Raw genomic sequence first — 16,999 nt, 5'->3', positions numbered from 1 at the left:
GAATTTTTAAAGACATTATTTATTGTTTTTTGTCAATTAAGAAGAGCAACTGTCCCTCCCCCATCTCAACTACTCAATTCGTTATATCAAGGGGGCACTATATAACAAAAAAACATGTGACCAGTTATGTTCTAGCAGCACTTTTTCTTTGGCTTTACAGATTTGTTTGTCAAATGTATTCCTTCTTCAGCAACCTTCCTTTGTTGTTCTTTCTTATTTACAAGAACTTGTTTGGTAATTCCTAAAAACAGCTGCAGATTAAAAAAAAAAAAAAATATATAATATATATATAATAATTATTTGAGGGAGTAATAATCCTAACTTACAGGAAAAAATTCAATTTAGAAATACTAAATCAAATTTCACACAATATAATATAATAAAGAAGATTGAATTGTGTTAAATGATCAGACGAGAAATGATTTTTATAATTATTTTTTCTTTTTTTTTTAATGTCATTATTGCAAAATTTTTGCTTATTATTATATTGTTTAATTTCATTTTGTTTTATTTATTCAATCTTATTTTTTATAAATCTTTTTTCATTTTTTTTTCCAAAATTTTATTTGAATTTTTAAAGACATTATTTATTGTTTTTTGTCAATTAAGAAGAGCAACTGTCCCTCCCCCATCTCAACTACTCAATTCGTTATATCAAGGGGGCACTATATAACAAAAAAACATGTGACCAGTTATGTTCTAGCAGCACTTTTTCTTTGGCTTTACAGATTTGTTTGTCAAATGTATTCCTTCTTCAGCAACCTTCCTTTGTTGTTCTTTCTTATTTACAAGAACTTGTTTGGTAATTCCTAAAAACAGCTGCAGATTAAAAAAAAAAAAAAATATATAAATATATATATAATAATTATTTGAGGGAGTAATAATCCTAACTTACAGGAAAAAATTCAATTTAGAAATACTAAATCAAATTTCACACAATATAATATAATAAAGAAGATTGAATTGTGTTAAATGATCAGACGAGAAATGATTTTTATAATTATTTTTTCTTTTCTTTTTAATGTCATTGTTGCAAAAGTTTTGCTTATTTATTATACTGTTTAATTTAATTTTGTTTTATTTGTTCAATCTTATTTTTTATAAATCTTTTTTTCATTTTTTTTTTCCAAAATTTTATTTGAATTTTATATATATATATATATAAAATTTAGAATAGAACGTAAAAGAGAGAAGATAATGATTATATATGATATGTACATATAAAAACAATGATACAACAGTAATCACAAGAGTAATGCTATAGTAAAAATCCTTCCTGCTATAGGTGTTATGACTTTAGCAGAAAATTGTGTATGTGTGTGTGTGTGGGGGGGGGAATTTGTCTAATACGTCAATCTCAATGCTCAGCTGGTACATATTTTATTGATCCTGATGGGATGCAAAGCAAAGACAATCTCACCAGGGATTTCAACTAAAAATAATAAATAATAATAATAATACTATATAGGACCGAGGTAACTTATCCAGAAGTTATACACAAATAAATAGAAAAGTGCCATATCATGTGAAATTGGTTGAACAATATTTCGGCATCTAGCGTGCCTTCCTCAAGTTCAAAGTCAGTCTACTTCATTTTTTAAGACTATAGAGGACCGAGGTAACTCATTCAGAAGTTGTTGTTGTTGGTGATGATGTTGTTGTTGTTGGTGGTTGTGATGATGATGATGATGATGATGATGATGATGATGATGATGATGATGATGATGATGATGATGTTGTTGTTGTTGTAGTACCAGGCAGTGGCTTTTGACCGTAACTGATTGGAAATGTTATCATGTTCAGTGTTTTGTCTTGGTATAAAAAATGGGCTACAGCAAATATTCTGCTCAATACCACAGATTTGCTTGTCATTTGTTTGACCGAAATCAGTTGAGCATGTCCCTTAGTGTTTGACGATATGTGCATCTCTGATCATGAGCAGAAGTAGTGGGGGAGTATCATAGCCATGTATTGAGAGGAATTCTTAGGGGTTTGGATAATTCACCTCTGGAAACATGGGTGTTTTGTTTAACATCCTTAAACAACCCTTATTCAAGGACTGTTTGAGTGGGATGAGCTACTGAACCTGAAGAAAATTCTAACTGGGCCCCACCTGCAAGGTCATGTGCTCTTTATCTTGATATGAGATCACCATGTCGTGCACATGTGGTTGTGATGCATGTGCCTAGTGTACCCTTATCAGACGGGTAGTCATGATGGGTATACTGGGCTTTTACCCCAGGGTCACATTGATGGCATGCGGCAGAACCGTTAGCATGCCGGGCGAAATGTGTAGCCATATTTCGTCTGCCGTTACGTTCTGAGTTCAAATTCCGCCGAGGTCAACTTTGCCTTTCATCCTTTAGGGGTCGATAAATTAAGTACCAGTTACGCACTGGGGTCGATGTAATCAACTTAATCCGTTTGTCTGTCCTTGTTTGTCCCCTCTATGTTTAGCCCCTTGTGAGTAATAAAGAAACAAATAATAATAATAATGATGATGATGATGATGATGGCTTCATATTTATGTACAAGGCCAATAATTTCAGGGGAGGGGCTGTGTTGATTAAATTGACCTCAATGCTCAACTGGTACTTATTTTATCGACCCTGAAAGGATGAAAGGCAAATTTGATCTCAGTGGCATTTGAACTCAGAAAGTAAAGCCGGAAGAAACGTCACAAAGCATTTTGTCTGGTGTGCTAAATGCTTCTGCCAGTTTACCATCTTAATGTATAAGTAAGCATGAATGATGTTATTAACCCATTTGCTACTTATTTTAAACCAGTATTTGAAACAGAATTTTATAGCTGAATAATCTTTCTATCTCCAACTCTTTTTCAATTAATCCTTTAACATTCAGATTACTTTGTCAAATGTAATGCTTATCACATTATTACATTTGACAAAATAATCTGAATGTTAAAGATTTAATTGAAAAAGAGTTGGAGACAAGAAAAGCATTCAACTATAAAATGTTGTTTCAAATAATTCCTCCCCTAACCCATGCTAGCAAGGAAAAATGGACATCAAATGAACAGACAGACAGACAGACACTTTAGTAAATTGTTCCAAAACGTTGATTACATTAAAAATTAAATGAAATGCATAAGCAGTCTACTGATTTGAAATAAGTTGGAAATGGGTTAAACAAATTAAGTCACATCAATGACATAGAAATTCCTTTATTTGTAATCTTTTCATTCTGGGTTTGAACCCATTGCGTAGCACCTTTAGCAAGTATCTTGTGCCGTACTTTTGAGCTGACTGAAATACTGACATTGTAACTGAATAAGTAAATGAAACTATGCTGAAACCCAGTTTGATATTACCACTTGGCCCTTGGAGTCAGCCGAGCAGAGTCCAAACCATAAACTAATCATATCCAACCCAAATATTTTACTTGTTCTTTGTTCAAACCAGCCAGATCAAGCCTTTTACACCTACCCTACAATGCCATTTAAAAAAAATCTTTCTGACAACTTGTGGTGCATTTGAGCACTGTATACAATAATTTCATTATTATTTTTACAATCTCAATTCTGTGAAAAAATGTATGGTTAATTCAAAATGATGTGAGTAAATAAGCATTATATTTGGTCGACTAATCTAAATTCTAAAGGGTTAAAGAATACAGGTGGGGTTTCCTGTCTGAGAACAATTCATAAGTTTTGATTTCTTAAAACTGTGCTTTTATTTCCATCAGCCTCAGACACCTGGAAAAGCAGTCATGGATGCTATTCTTCTTCTCCAAGAAGCCATTAAGAATTAAAAAGAAAATTTTTTTTAAATATATACACAACAAGTGAAAATCAAAATCGAAATCGATCAACATCAATGGAAATTGTAGCTGTGATACCAGTGTCGGTGGCACGTAAGAGAACCATCCAAACATGGCCGTTGCCAGCACTGCCCCAATTGGCCTCCGTGCCGGTGGCACATAAAAAGCACCATCCGATCGTGGCCGTTGCCAGCCTGGCCTGGCCTCCGTGCCGGTGGCACATAAAAAGCACCATCCAATCGTGGCCGTTGCCAGCCTCGCCTGGCCTCTGTGCCGGTGGCATGTAAAAAGCACTCACTACACTCATGGAGTGGTTGGCGTTAGGAAGGGCATCCAACCGTAGAAACACTGCCAGATCTGACTGGGCCTGATGAAGCCTTCTGGCTTCCCATACCCAAGTTGAACCGTCCAACCCATGCTAGCATGGAAAGCAGATGTTAAATGATGATGATGACTTCTGGTCAAATTTAGAGAATGGTATGAAAACATTATCTGTTTCTTTATTGCCCACAAGGGGCTAAACATAGAGGGGACAGACAAACAAGGACAGACAAACGGATTAAGACAATTACATCGACCCCAGTGCGAAACTGGTACTTAATTTATCGACCCCGAAAGGATGAAAGGCAAAGTCGACCTTGGGGGAATTTGAACTCAGAACGCAACGACAGACGCAATACCACTAAGCATTTCGCCCGGCGTGCTAACGTTTCTGCCAGCTCGCCACCTTAATGGTATGAAAACATTATCGATGTCTAAACAAGGAAAATAATGGGAAAATATTTATTTACCTCTTCCACATTTATGTCTTCTTTAGCACTGGCTTCAAATAGCAGTATTCCCATCTGGTTGGCAAACCTCTGAGCATCTTCTGTAAGAACCACTCGTTTTTCTTCATCGTCACACTTATTACCAACTAGAAATATATATATATAAAAAATTCTTTAACAAATTCTTTACCACATTTCAAGTTGAAAAGTTCCAAACACTGGTTTCAAATTTATACTAGTCTAAAAACTTGGTGTTGCGTGTTCACAGAGTTGTTTGCATTTTAAAGGAGGATGTGGGTGTAAATTCCCCTGGCCCCACAGTATTCCTATAGGGGGCAGTGCCTTCATTCTTACACCCTCCACTATTGGATTTGTAAGCTTTGAACTACATTGAATCTGAAACAAGTCAACGAAAGGAAGTAATCAAACCCCTCAAAAGACATCCAATCCTCAATAAAAATTGGATGCAGGAAACAAGTAAAAACAAAACAAAAAAACCCCCAAAAACCTGGCAAAAAAAAGTTGTCTTAGATTTACACAGGTGCAAGAGTGGCTGTGTGGTAGAAGCTTGCTTTCTAACCGCATGGTTCCTGGTTCAGTTTCACTGCCTGGTACCTTGAGCAAGTGTCTTCTATCATCGACTTGAGCTGATCAAGGCCTTGTGAATGGATTTGGTAGTTGGAAACTGAAAGGAACCTGTCATGTATATGTGCAAATGTTTGTATATTTGTCCCCCACCACAGCTTGACAACTGGTGTTGGTGTATTTATGTCTCCCATAACTTAGCAGTTCAGCAAAAGAAACTGATAGAATAAGTATCAGGCTTAGAAAAAACAGTAAGTATTGGGGTCAATTTATTTGACTAAAAATTCTTCAAGAAAGTGCTCCAGCATGGCCACAGTCTAATGATTGAGACAAGTAAAAGAAAATTAAAAAAAGAAATAAGATTAATGGATAAACTATCTACAAAACTAAAAGAAAAAAAATGCTAAATGAAACAGAACAATAGGAAGTAATATGGCGGAATGGTAAAATGGGTCACAAGTTTTGAATGTTGCTACCAGCAAAGCAAGGTACATAACTCTAGTTGCTTCAGTTTGTTTAACCCTTTCGTTACTGTATTCATTTTGAGATGCTCTGTGTTTCTTTCAATTATTTTAAATATAACAAAGAATTTGGTAAAATAATTTAATTACCATTAAGCTTGTGTTAGGAACATAAATTGTGACTAAGGTTTGGTGGAAGATTTTAATTCAAAACTTAAGAAAACAAGACATTTGTACTACAGAGCCAGAGCTGGTTTTGGCTGTGTTAGTTAACGAAAGGGTTAATTCTTGCATGTAACGATGTAAAGAAAATTGTTGTCAAAATTATTGTAATGGTGTCTAACCTATAAATTATGAGTAATTAATTGATTGAATTTACAGAATAATCCGCTAATACAGATTAAAAAATATTAGTATGAAACAGAAATACAGTTTAATGTGAATTTTAAAGAAATAGTTAGAAAAATGAATTTAAAGCTAACATTTTTTTTTTTTTTTACTACAGAAGGCAGATATATCTACTCAAATATTTCATTATACTTAAATGCAGAAAGCAGGTTTATATACGAAATTTATCTTTTGTAGATGAATGTCATGTTTGGAACCATTTGCTGTTGAGGTATGTCAAGTGTGTTGAGGCAATGTGACTGGGAGAAAATGCCAATTCTATTTTTTTGGTAGATATTTAACATTATTACTAGAATTAACCATAAAATTAATTTTGTAGTGAAAATGGTAAGTTATTTTCCACATTTAAGAGAAAGTAAATTTGTTAATTCAGATCTTGGACAATAAGGTCATTGCAGTTAGAAAGCAATCTGTGTGCATTCTAGTTTTTAAGTGAAGTAGTGAAAAAACAACAACCCTATATGATGGATAGCACATAGCCTAATGGCTAGGGTGTTGCACTCATAATCTTGTGATGGTGGTTTCAATCTCCAGACTGACATTTTACTCTTTTTTTTTTTTTTGAGCAAACCACATTTTATATTGCTCCAGTCCACTGAGCTGTAAATGGGTAAACCCGCAACGGACTGGCTTTTCATTCAAGGAAAATGCTGGCCTTCCTGCCTAGCCAGTAGGGTGACATCATTCGAAAACTACAACAAGCAAGGAAGCACATTGTAACCAGTGATGTATAACATCTGCTACTCAGATTGATACAGTGATACAGAGTAAAGAACTTATAAGAAATAAAATTAATAACTCATGAGGAAAGAGAAAGTTGCTCAATACAACATGGAAAAGACAGAATCAGAAAATAATATCAAAATTTAACCCATTTACGGTTTATCACAAAAATTTCCTTTTAAATTTCCTAAAATCTATCCCCTCCTCACCGTGGTGGTGACGCTGGTAACAAGTAGTGTCAGAGCTATGCTGTCGGGAACTTCGGTTCCTGGCGGGGCCACCCAAGGCGGATTTCAACAGTATGCAGTTTACAAAAATATCTCTTTTGGTTTTGATTACAGCAAAGTTTGTTGGAATAAACTGGTAAAAATCCTCGGAGTGTCTGTTTCGGCAACCGGCGGATCCTCGGTCGTTCTGTCCCTGCGTCTGCAGACAATCTGCGGCAAACAGGATGTCTCCACATGCGGGATTGTTGGGGACCGCTTGTGAAATCCACATATTCCCACAAAACTTCTTCCATAAGTAGAAGCCGACTCAATCTACCCAGGATGAATGTTGCCACAAGTACAAGTAAGTAAGTAGTAAAATGTAATGATGATTGTTGTTTATCCTCAGAACTACCCAAATCTTGTATACCTTAAAGGTTTAATTTTCCATCAGTACCTAAACTTCTTTTGAAATAAGGCATAGTCTATTTTGGACTACATTATCTAGTGTGTCTCTCTTTGGTGTTGCAGTCATTGTTTATCCCCCCAAATCGAGTCCAGTTCAGAATATCTATCTTTCAACAATGACCGCTATTTTTTCCATTCCCCAGAAATAGCTAATGTATTTTGGACAATATCTTCCAGCGTCTTTCCTCAGTTTATCCCCAGATTCAATAACCAATAATCCAAGGGGTTCCATTTAATTTATAAAGATTATCTGTTATCTCAATCAACTATAATTCACACCACATTTCCCCCTTAACTCCTAAGCATTTAAGTTGGCCATACCTGGCTCAAATATTCTACCTGGTTTTTTATATTTGAACTGGCCAGATCAAGCCTCTTACACCTACTTGTCATTGTAAAAATAGACAATCACCTAATCAAAATCTTTAAGTTATGAGATAATTAGATAATGCCATTTCTATCTAAATATGATAGTAAATACTGTGAAATGTTCAACAGTATGCAGTTTACAAAAATATCTCTTTTGGTTTTGATTACAGCAAAGTTTGTTGGAATAAACTCTGGGAAGTATAAAAACGTTTGTGGTCATATTTCCTATGAAATATGCTGCCAATACATTTCAATTAATTTTGAAAATAATCAGTAAGTTAGAAGGGATTTCAGTTATGTAGCAAACTTCCTCAGGTGTATAACTTAACAAAACATTCTTACATAAGGCTATGCTTGAGGGCTTTGAGGTTTACTATCATAGAGGCAGTGGTGGTCACAGGTAAATTGTTAACAAAAGGATTAATGACAATACCTGAGTCAGTAGATAGATCAGAATTAAGAAATCAAGTGTGCTTAGGTAAATATTAACTGAGAAGATGAAGTGACAAATGGGAAAAGGGACTGAATTAATAATGTAGATGCTTTAAAACAAATTCATCATCCAAAATTTCCCAGAGGAAATTCAAGGGAAAGCACAGTGAATTCAAGCAGGGATCTATACTGATCAAAAGCTAGACAGCAACAGATGCTCTCCTACTGATACGCCCAGCTTGTTATGTGAAAATGGATTAAGTCTGTCACCTGAATAAACATCATCGCAGAATTTGGATGCTTTTCTAAACCACATCCATGGTAGGTATCCAGAATAGAAAAAATGTCAGAAAGTATTTCAGTAATGACTAATGAATGACTATTATGTCCCTTTATCTTTCATCATTCACTTACTTCAGTCACTGGGCTGCAACCATGTTGGAGTATGGCCTTGAAGGTTTTTAGTTGGATAAATCAACCCCAGTGTTTACTTTTTAAAGTCTTATACTTATTCTCTCAATCTCTTTTGCCAAACCACTAAGTTACAGGTATGTAAACCAACTGACACTGCTTGTTGAAGAGTAGTGAGGGATAAAGAGAAATGTATACACACACACACACTCAAACACACATATATGAGCTTCTTTCAGTTTCTATCTACCATATCCATTGACAAGACTTTAGTCAACCCAATGGTTATAAATACCCAACCATGGTGCCACACAGTGGGAGTGAATCTGGTACCATGTGATTGGGAAGAAAACTTCACGTCACACAGGCACACTTGCGCCTTTCTTTGTTTCAAAGCATTTTTAGCAGTTTTCAATATTTAAAAAAAACTTTTTACACTCTACGTGTTGTTTCTTAAGGTTTACTAAACTGGATCCAGTATAAATGGAGGAGGAGGTGGAGGACAGAGAGGGAGGGGGGAATCAAATGCAACATCAGAAATACAAACTTGAGAAAAATAGATTAGATCTGATAAGAGGGCTTCACAGATGAGTTACTACAAGACAGAAAATTATAGTGACATGATTTTGATATTGTTCAATATGCACTTGCATGTAGGGAAGAAACAAGTCCTATATGTTCACCATCATCATATATATGTGTATGTGTACGTGTGCGTCTTTGTGTCTGTGTTTGTCCCCCCATCACTGCCTGACAACTGGTGTTGGCATGTTTACATCCATGTAACTTAACGGTTCAGCAAAAGAAAAACTGATAGAATAAGTACTAGGCTTAAAAAAGAAATTAGTCCTAGGGTCAATTTCTTCGAATAAAACCCTTCAAGGTAGTGCCCCAGCATGGCTGCAGTCAAATGACTGAAACAAGAATGAAAATATTTTGTGTATTGTAGAATGATGACCGATTTATTGCAAGTAAATTTTAGCAATAAATATAGACCCCCTAAGGGTCATATGGATTCCTGTTGAGAACCACTGGTGTAGATGATTGGTTAGAAATATCAAATATTATTAAACTTACCTAAAATTCGACTGACTAGATCACAGTTTTGGTCAATTTCATGTAACCAGCGCTTCACATTAGCAAAAGATTCTCCACTAGTAACATCATAAACTATTATAACACCATGAGTTCCTCTGTAGTACCTGTGAAAGACAAAGTAAAATGAGTATATGTATTGCACTTTCAGATGAATTCTTTCATTTCTTTCTTTTCCATTTATTTTAATCCTCTCTTATCATTATATTTGGGGATGATCTATTTTTTGCCAATGGGGCAAGTGAAATCGGAATCGAAATTGAAAACCAATCCTATGACTGGCACCCGGCAGTTGCCAGTGCTGCTGGACTGACTCCTGTGCAGGTGGCAAGTAAAGAAACACCGTTTCGACCCTGTGCTTGAGGAGACCTATTGAGTCAAGTACATCAACATCAAAAATCAATGGAAATTGTAGTTGTGATCCCTGTGCCGGTGGCACGTAAAAAGCACCATCCGAACATGGCCAATGCCAGCGCCGCCTTGACTGGCTTCTGTGCCGGTGGCATGTAAAAAGCACCCACTACACTCACGGAGTGGTTGGTGTTAGGAAGGGCATCCAGCTGTAGAAACACTGCCAAATCAGACTGGAGCCTGGTGCAGCCTTCTGGCTTCCCAGACCCCAGTCAAACTGTCCAACCCATGCTAGCGTGGAAAACGGACGTTAAACGATGATGATGATGATGATGATAATCACATGTGCTATACACTTGGTCTTCACATCTGCTTGATTATCATTATTTTCATTTCATTGTCTTTTGCCTGGAAATCTTTTCTCACACATACTGTGACCTCTTTCAGTGACCCACCATCCCCACATGCCTCCTTCTGTTCTATTTAGTCCATTCTAAGACTAAAGAATGAACTAAACAGTGAGAACGGACTAAATAGAACAGGAAGAGACACATGAAATGGAGAGTTGCTGAAGAGGTCACAGGATATATGACAAACGTTTTCCAGACACAGGACACTAAAATAAGGATAATAATAAAACCAAAGTGGCGAGTGGTTATTTGGCAAAAATATGACCATCTCTAAGTATAACATTTGTTTCAACACACAATTTCACATCAAGAATCTTGCAAAACAAATACATAAATGTAATATTTTTTATCATAGGTGATTTTTTTTTAGATGTATTCTATAACTTATTATTTTTTTTTTTTTGAAATTTGAAGTAATTCTATCTCTTTTCAGACATATAATGATTACCATGTAGAAAAAATAACATGAATTTATTTGACAACCCAATGAAGTATAAGTATATCTTATATTCTTTATTTTAATATTTGTATTGATTAATTTATAAACTCGTTATTTTAACTCATTAAAGAAGAGATCATTAAAAATAAATTCCTTGGTCTGAGGAGGAATGGTTAGGTTTAAGCCATAACCTTTTATAAACTAATAATAAATCTCTGAGTGAGGTATAAACAGTAACTGCACAACATCATGAAGTATATTTGCCACATAAATGTGGCTAACCCTTAAGGGTGGATGCTACTGTAGCTTGTCTTCCAGCTGGCTATTGACATGCTTTCTGTGCCCTATCAGTATTTGCAAAGGGAAGCCATCCTTTCCATCTCCAGCCTGACATGATACACACAGATCCAAGTTTCTGGTTATTGACTTTTCTTCACTAGAATTGGTATGGCAATTCATTTAGGCTTCAACTTCCATAGTTTAATGGATCAAAACGAAATTTGTAATTTTAGAAAACTAGCTACAACAGAAAGTATTGTAAAGATCAAACAGCTATGTAAAAAAGCTAAGAGCTACATGACACTAAATTATATATATATATATAGAATACTTTATGCATATACACTATTGACAGACCAGGTACTATAGGATTTATTCTGAGATAACATCTCTTAGGGACTAGCTGTGTTAAAAACACAAATATGAGAGAGAGAGAGAGAGAGATGGAAATTCAAAAGCAAGTAAGAGCAACAGATACATTTTGGCCATTTGGGGTTTTTTAATGACATGTACTCTCTCTGACATTTATTGTGGTGTTAACCCTTTCGATACCAAACCGCCCAAAACCGCCCCCCAAAAATTTTGGTTAATGTGACCAAACCGCCCAAAGCCGTCCGAATTTACCTGTTCATATTTAAATGAGAATATCAGAGCAAATCTCTTTAGTACATTCGTAAAAACACGTATTATACTTCGTAAACAGTTCAACTACAGTTTTGTACAAAAATCGAAGTGTAATTTTAATTCCGTGAATTTTGGGAGATTTTTTCCCGAAATTTGTTCCTATTGTGTTTTCAAAATTTGTAATTCTGACAAAAAATGGATACGAATTTCATTATATCAAGCAGCGAGTCAGAATTCGAAAGATTTTCTACTGAAGACCTTGATAAATCTAACTCTATGACTGAAAAAAAAAAGCATGTGGTATTTGATAATGAATCTGATGTTTCATTTTCCGAAAGTGAAAACAGTGAATCCGAGAGCTCCGACAGCGATAAAGAAAATGAATTGGCACCTGAATGGAGTGAAAATTTAAAAACTGTTTCTTTCGGTGATTTTTCTGAAGAAACTGGACCAAGCCACAGACTTTCCCAGAAGAGTAAAGCCTTAGACTACTTCTATTTACTTTTTCAAATGAGCCTATTTGAAATCATTACAGCAGAAACGAACCGTTACGCTAAACGTAAACAAAACGAAAGAAAGGATAGTTTGTCGTTTCCCACAACCTTAAATGAAATTAAGACTATTTTGCCATAAATATTATTATGGGTATCAGAAAGTTACCCAGAATAACAAATTCTATCGTAAAATTTTGTTGTATACCCAATTGAATATTAGCTAATAACCCATTTTCTATAGCGATGTTTGAACAAAATTTTAATAATTTCATATTTTGTTGAATTTACCTGTATCTACCTGCAATTAGAGTCACTTTGTGACAAAAATTATAGTATAGAATTGGTTGAAAACATTTCATTAAATTATCTTCCAAAATTCATGTTAATATATTGATAAATAAAAAAGCTATAGTTATTTAATGAAACCAGACTAAATTTATGATTACGTTAGAAATTAATTGAAACACATAAGGGGTGTATTTTGGTCAGAAATATAGTAACGAAAGGGTTAATACTGCTAATCCATAAGGGATGTTACATCAAAATAAATACTGTAGTGGTTGGCCTACTGACAGTGTGTATGCATTAAGTATGTTGTACATGTGGCTATTTTTATAAAATACTGCCTTAATTGTGTATACCAGATATGTCATCATCATCATTTAACATCCGTTTTCCATGCTAGCATGGGTTGGACAGTTCGACCGCGGTCTGGTAAGCCATGGAGGCTGCACCAGGCTCTAGTCTGATTTAGCAGCGTTTCTACAGCTTGATGCCCTTCCTAACGCCAACCTCCGTGCGTGTAGTGGGTGTTTTTTACATGCCACCAGCACAGGGGCCAGATGAGGCTGGCAAACAGCCACGATTGGTTGGTGCTTTTAGGTGCCACCGACACAAACACCAGTCAGGCGGCGCTGGCATCTGCCACGTTCGGACGGTGCTTTTTACATGTCACTGGCACAGGTGTCTTAACTACAATTTCCATTTGAATTTTTATTTTGATGTTGATGTACTTGACTCAACAGGTCTCCTCAAGAACAGCGGGTCACTCTACGATCCAAGGTTAGCACAGCAGGCCATCCTGCGAATATAGACCCAGGAAGAGATGGGATGTGTGAAGCATGACCTTTGTATGTTGGGCCTCACTGAGGCAATGACAGGAGACTGAGAAGACCTGGCAACTAAAGAGAGATAGCTGCTCTGGCAATGATCACGCTCGGATGGTGCTCTTAATACCCTACTAGAATGGGGCTCGAGTGCCAGTAAGCGACGCTGGTAACGATCACGCTCGAATGGTGTCTTTGAAGTGCCACAGGCACTGAAGCCGGTTAGCCGCTCTGTCAATGAGCACACTCGTATGGCGCTCTTTGCACCCTGCTAGCACGGACACCAGTCATCGAATTTGATTTTGATAACAAATGTGTAAGTGAAATTGAAACAAGTGCGAAGTAGAAGACACATATTATCAACTTCAATTCATGGTCTCAGATCAAATCACATGCCTGACAAGTACACCTTTGAAATATGTATCAAATACTATAAAACAAGGGTTAGTATTTTGAAATGTATAGTTTGCTGTTTCAATTCTTGGTTGGAGCAACTTCAATTTTTTGTTATATTTTCAATATTTTGGAAACACATGAGTGATACATACTCTTATATCACCAATCTAATAAGTAGTCTATGGATGAAAGAAAATATGCTTACGTTGATGTAATAGTTCGGAATCGTTCTTGGCCAGCAGTGTCCCAAATCTGGAGTTTGACTTTCTCTCCATTGCATTCTACTGTTCGGATTTTAAAGTCAACTCCTATTGTGGTTATATATGATGCTGAAAATATATTTTAAACGAAAATTTGATAACATAAAAAAATAATAATTTATTATGTATGTGTGTGTGTGTGTGCTTATGTATATATATACACGTTTTTATTATTATTTTTTGCAATTTACTTAATCATTGACATTTTATTGTTATTTTAATTTTAATATTTCTATTATATGTAATTTTCTAGATGGTGTATTTTAATTGTTCATTTTGAATTGATAAAAATTGGGGTTTTTTCTAATTTTATATATATATATATATATATATATTATATTGTGTGAAATTTGATTTAGTATTTCTAAATTGAATTTTCTTCCTTGTAAGTTTGGATTTTATTCTCTCAAATAATAAATAAATATAAATATATATATATATATAAATCAATTGCAATTTTATTCAACAAGTTCCCCTCTCAGATTCACTCAATTATTGCAGCAGCCCTTCAGTTTATCTAAGTCCTGTAAAAGAACTCAGAAAGTTGGGCCTCCAAACAGGCCTTTCGTGATATCCTTAAAGCCAGGATCTTTTCAGTAACCCCTCATATATGAGTTCTTTTATAGGGTGTAGAAAAACTGAAGGACCTCTGCAATGAATGAGTGAATCTGAGAGGAGAATATGTTAAATAAAATTGTAATTAACTGATCCTCTTGTAGTTTCTTTTACCCAAAGTCAGGAACTTTTCAGCACACCCTTATACATATCTATATTTATCTCTCTCTCTCTCTCTCTCTCTATATATATATATATATATATATATATACACACACACACACCAAGAAAACAAATAGAAAGAGGAAGAAGAGAGAGAGGAGTGCATTTCAGAAAATTAAAATATTAAAGGGGGGAAAAAAAATATTCACAATAGCTACTGTCCTTATGTGCAATATATATATATTTAAAACAAAAATTTTTTTTTATCTAGTTTCAGCTCACAAGCTGTGGCCATGCTGGGGCACCGCCATTTGGTGTTGCTACATGATTTTACTTCACGAATGCTTTTTAGCAATTGCCATTTGGTGCATGAGAGAGTTCGATGCAGGTGCCCTCATCTGCACCTCCTGCCGTGAAGTTGGTTCATCTGGGACACCTGACAAGACGAGATCCAGTTTTATTTTAAAGACATCTGCATCCACCCCATGCAGGTCTCTTAGGTTCTTCGGGAGGATATTGAAGAGCTGTGGGCCTCGGAAGCCCAGGCTATCACAGTATCTTGTCCTACATCTTGATGGCAAATTTGGAGTCCTTGGCACTATGCAGTGGCACCCAGTTCTGGCATTTGTGTAACTCTCGATGCCAAAGTTTGGGACAAGTCCTTCTAGGATCTTCCAGATGTATATTATGGCATATCTTTCTCGCCTATGCTCTAAGGAATAGAGTCTTAATCTCTTGAGTCTTTCCCAATAGCTTATATGCAGCACAGAGGCTATCTTCTTCGTGTAGCTTCGTTGGATTGCCTCAAGTTCTGTGATTAACTTGACATATATATATATATATAGCTGTAGAGTTTCAATTTATTCTGTGAACAATCTCACTGACTTGTAAAATGATTCCAATAGACTAGCAAGTGTAAGAGTGCAGAGAGATACATGAATTCTGATTACCTCAAAATATTATAGATTTATTGCTTAAGCACATTTGAGTAATTCTCATCTACTCAATGCTTTTATATGTTTTTTTTTTCTTTCTAGAAAACATTGGTCATGCAATCATGAGCAATAGTTTCAATATACTGATTTCAAATTTTGGCAGAAGGCCAGCACCGTCAGGGGAGGAATTAAATGCATTACATCAACCCCAGTGTTCAACTGGTACTTTATTTTATTAACTCCAAGAGGATGAAAAGTGAAATTGGTGGAATTTTAACACAAAATGTAAAGACAGGCAAGCTAACAATTCTGCCTGTTTACCACTTTAGAATTTTGATGTATTAAGTTGTGTAAGGAATCATCATGAGACTGAAGATGAAAAAAAATGGGTAAGGGATGCATGTGACACATTTCATGAATTTTTGCTCCTTCATCAGAACCCATCCAACCCATTAATTATCCCATGAACTCATTGCTTAAATAGCCATTAAATACAGTGGTGTAACATTACTGGATGGACCAATTTTACATGTAAAACACAGTCCTGGAAGCTGGTTCACAAATATTAATGACTTGCAGGGGTGCAGTATTTTGTTATGCAACCATAATTTCTAAAGAATATCATCATCATCGCTTAATGTCCGGTTTTCCATGCTAGCATGGGTTGGACGGTTCGACCGGGGTCTGGGAAGCCAGGAGGCTGCACCAGGCACCAGTCTGATCTGGCAGTGTTTCTACAGCTGGATGCCCTTCCTAATGCCAACCACTCCGTGAGTGTGGTGGGTGCCTTTTACGTGCCAGACATGGCTGGCAACGGCCACGATCGGCAGGTGATTTTTACGTGCCACCGGCGCGGAGGCCGGTCGAGGCGGCACTGGCATCGACCACGTTCAGATGGAGCTTTTTACATGCCACCGGCACTGGTATCACAACTACAACTTCCATTGATTTTTGATCGATTTTGATTTCACTTGCCACAACAGGTCTTCGCAATATCTGTAGAAATAATCTTAACAGGTGATGTAAGAGTAGTGCTAACACAGTGGAACACAGTGTTGACTTAGAAAAACATTTAATTTACTTTACTTTTACTTGTTTCGGTCATTTGACTGTGGCCATAATGGAGCACCGCCTTTAGTCAAGCAAATCGACCCCAGGACTTATTTTTTGTAAGCCTAGTACTTATTCTATCGGTCTCTTTTGCCGAACCGCTAAGTTACGGGGACGTAAACACACCAGCATCGGTTGTCAAGTGATGTGGGGGGTACAGACACAAACAT

General features: G+C 36.0%; 1 protein-coding gene across 1 annotated transcript in view; it reads right to left on the bottom strand.

Moving 5' to 3' along the window:
- Nucleotides 1–490: 490 nt before the first annotated feature.
- The window catches only part of LOC115222548 (ras-related protein Rab-35), a 56,822-nt gene continuing 40,313 nt past the window's right edge, over nucleotides 491–16,999 (bottom strand). Inside the window, exons 3-6 of the mRNA XM_029792810.2 lie at nucleotides 14,013–14,136; nucleotides 9,691–9,815; nucleotides 4,572–4,696; nucleotides 491–819 (exon numbers count right to left, since the gene is read on the bottom strand). Of these exons, the coding sequence (XP_029648670.1) occupies nucleotides 700–819; nucleotides 4,572–4,696; nucleotides 9,691–9,815; nucleotides 14,013–14,136 (494 nt within the window). The 3' untranslated portion in view covers nucleotides 491–699. The remainder of the gene's footprint in view (nucleotides 820–4,571; nucleotides 4,697–9,690; nucleotides 9,816–14,012; nucleotides 14,137–16,999) is intronic.

Source organism: Octopus sinensis, linkage group LG20 (assembly GCF_006345805.1).
Source record: "Octopus sinensis linkage group LG20, ASM634580v1, whole genome shotgun sequence".
Taxonomy (NCBI): Eukaryota; Metazoa; Mollusca; class Cephalopoda; order Octopoda; family Octopodidae; genus Octopus; species Octopus sinensis.
This window is presented reverse-complemented; position numbering and strand designations above follow the sequence as displayed.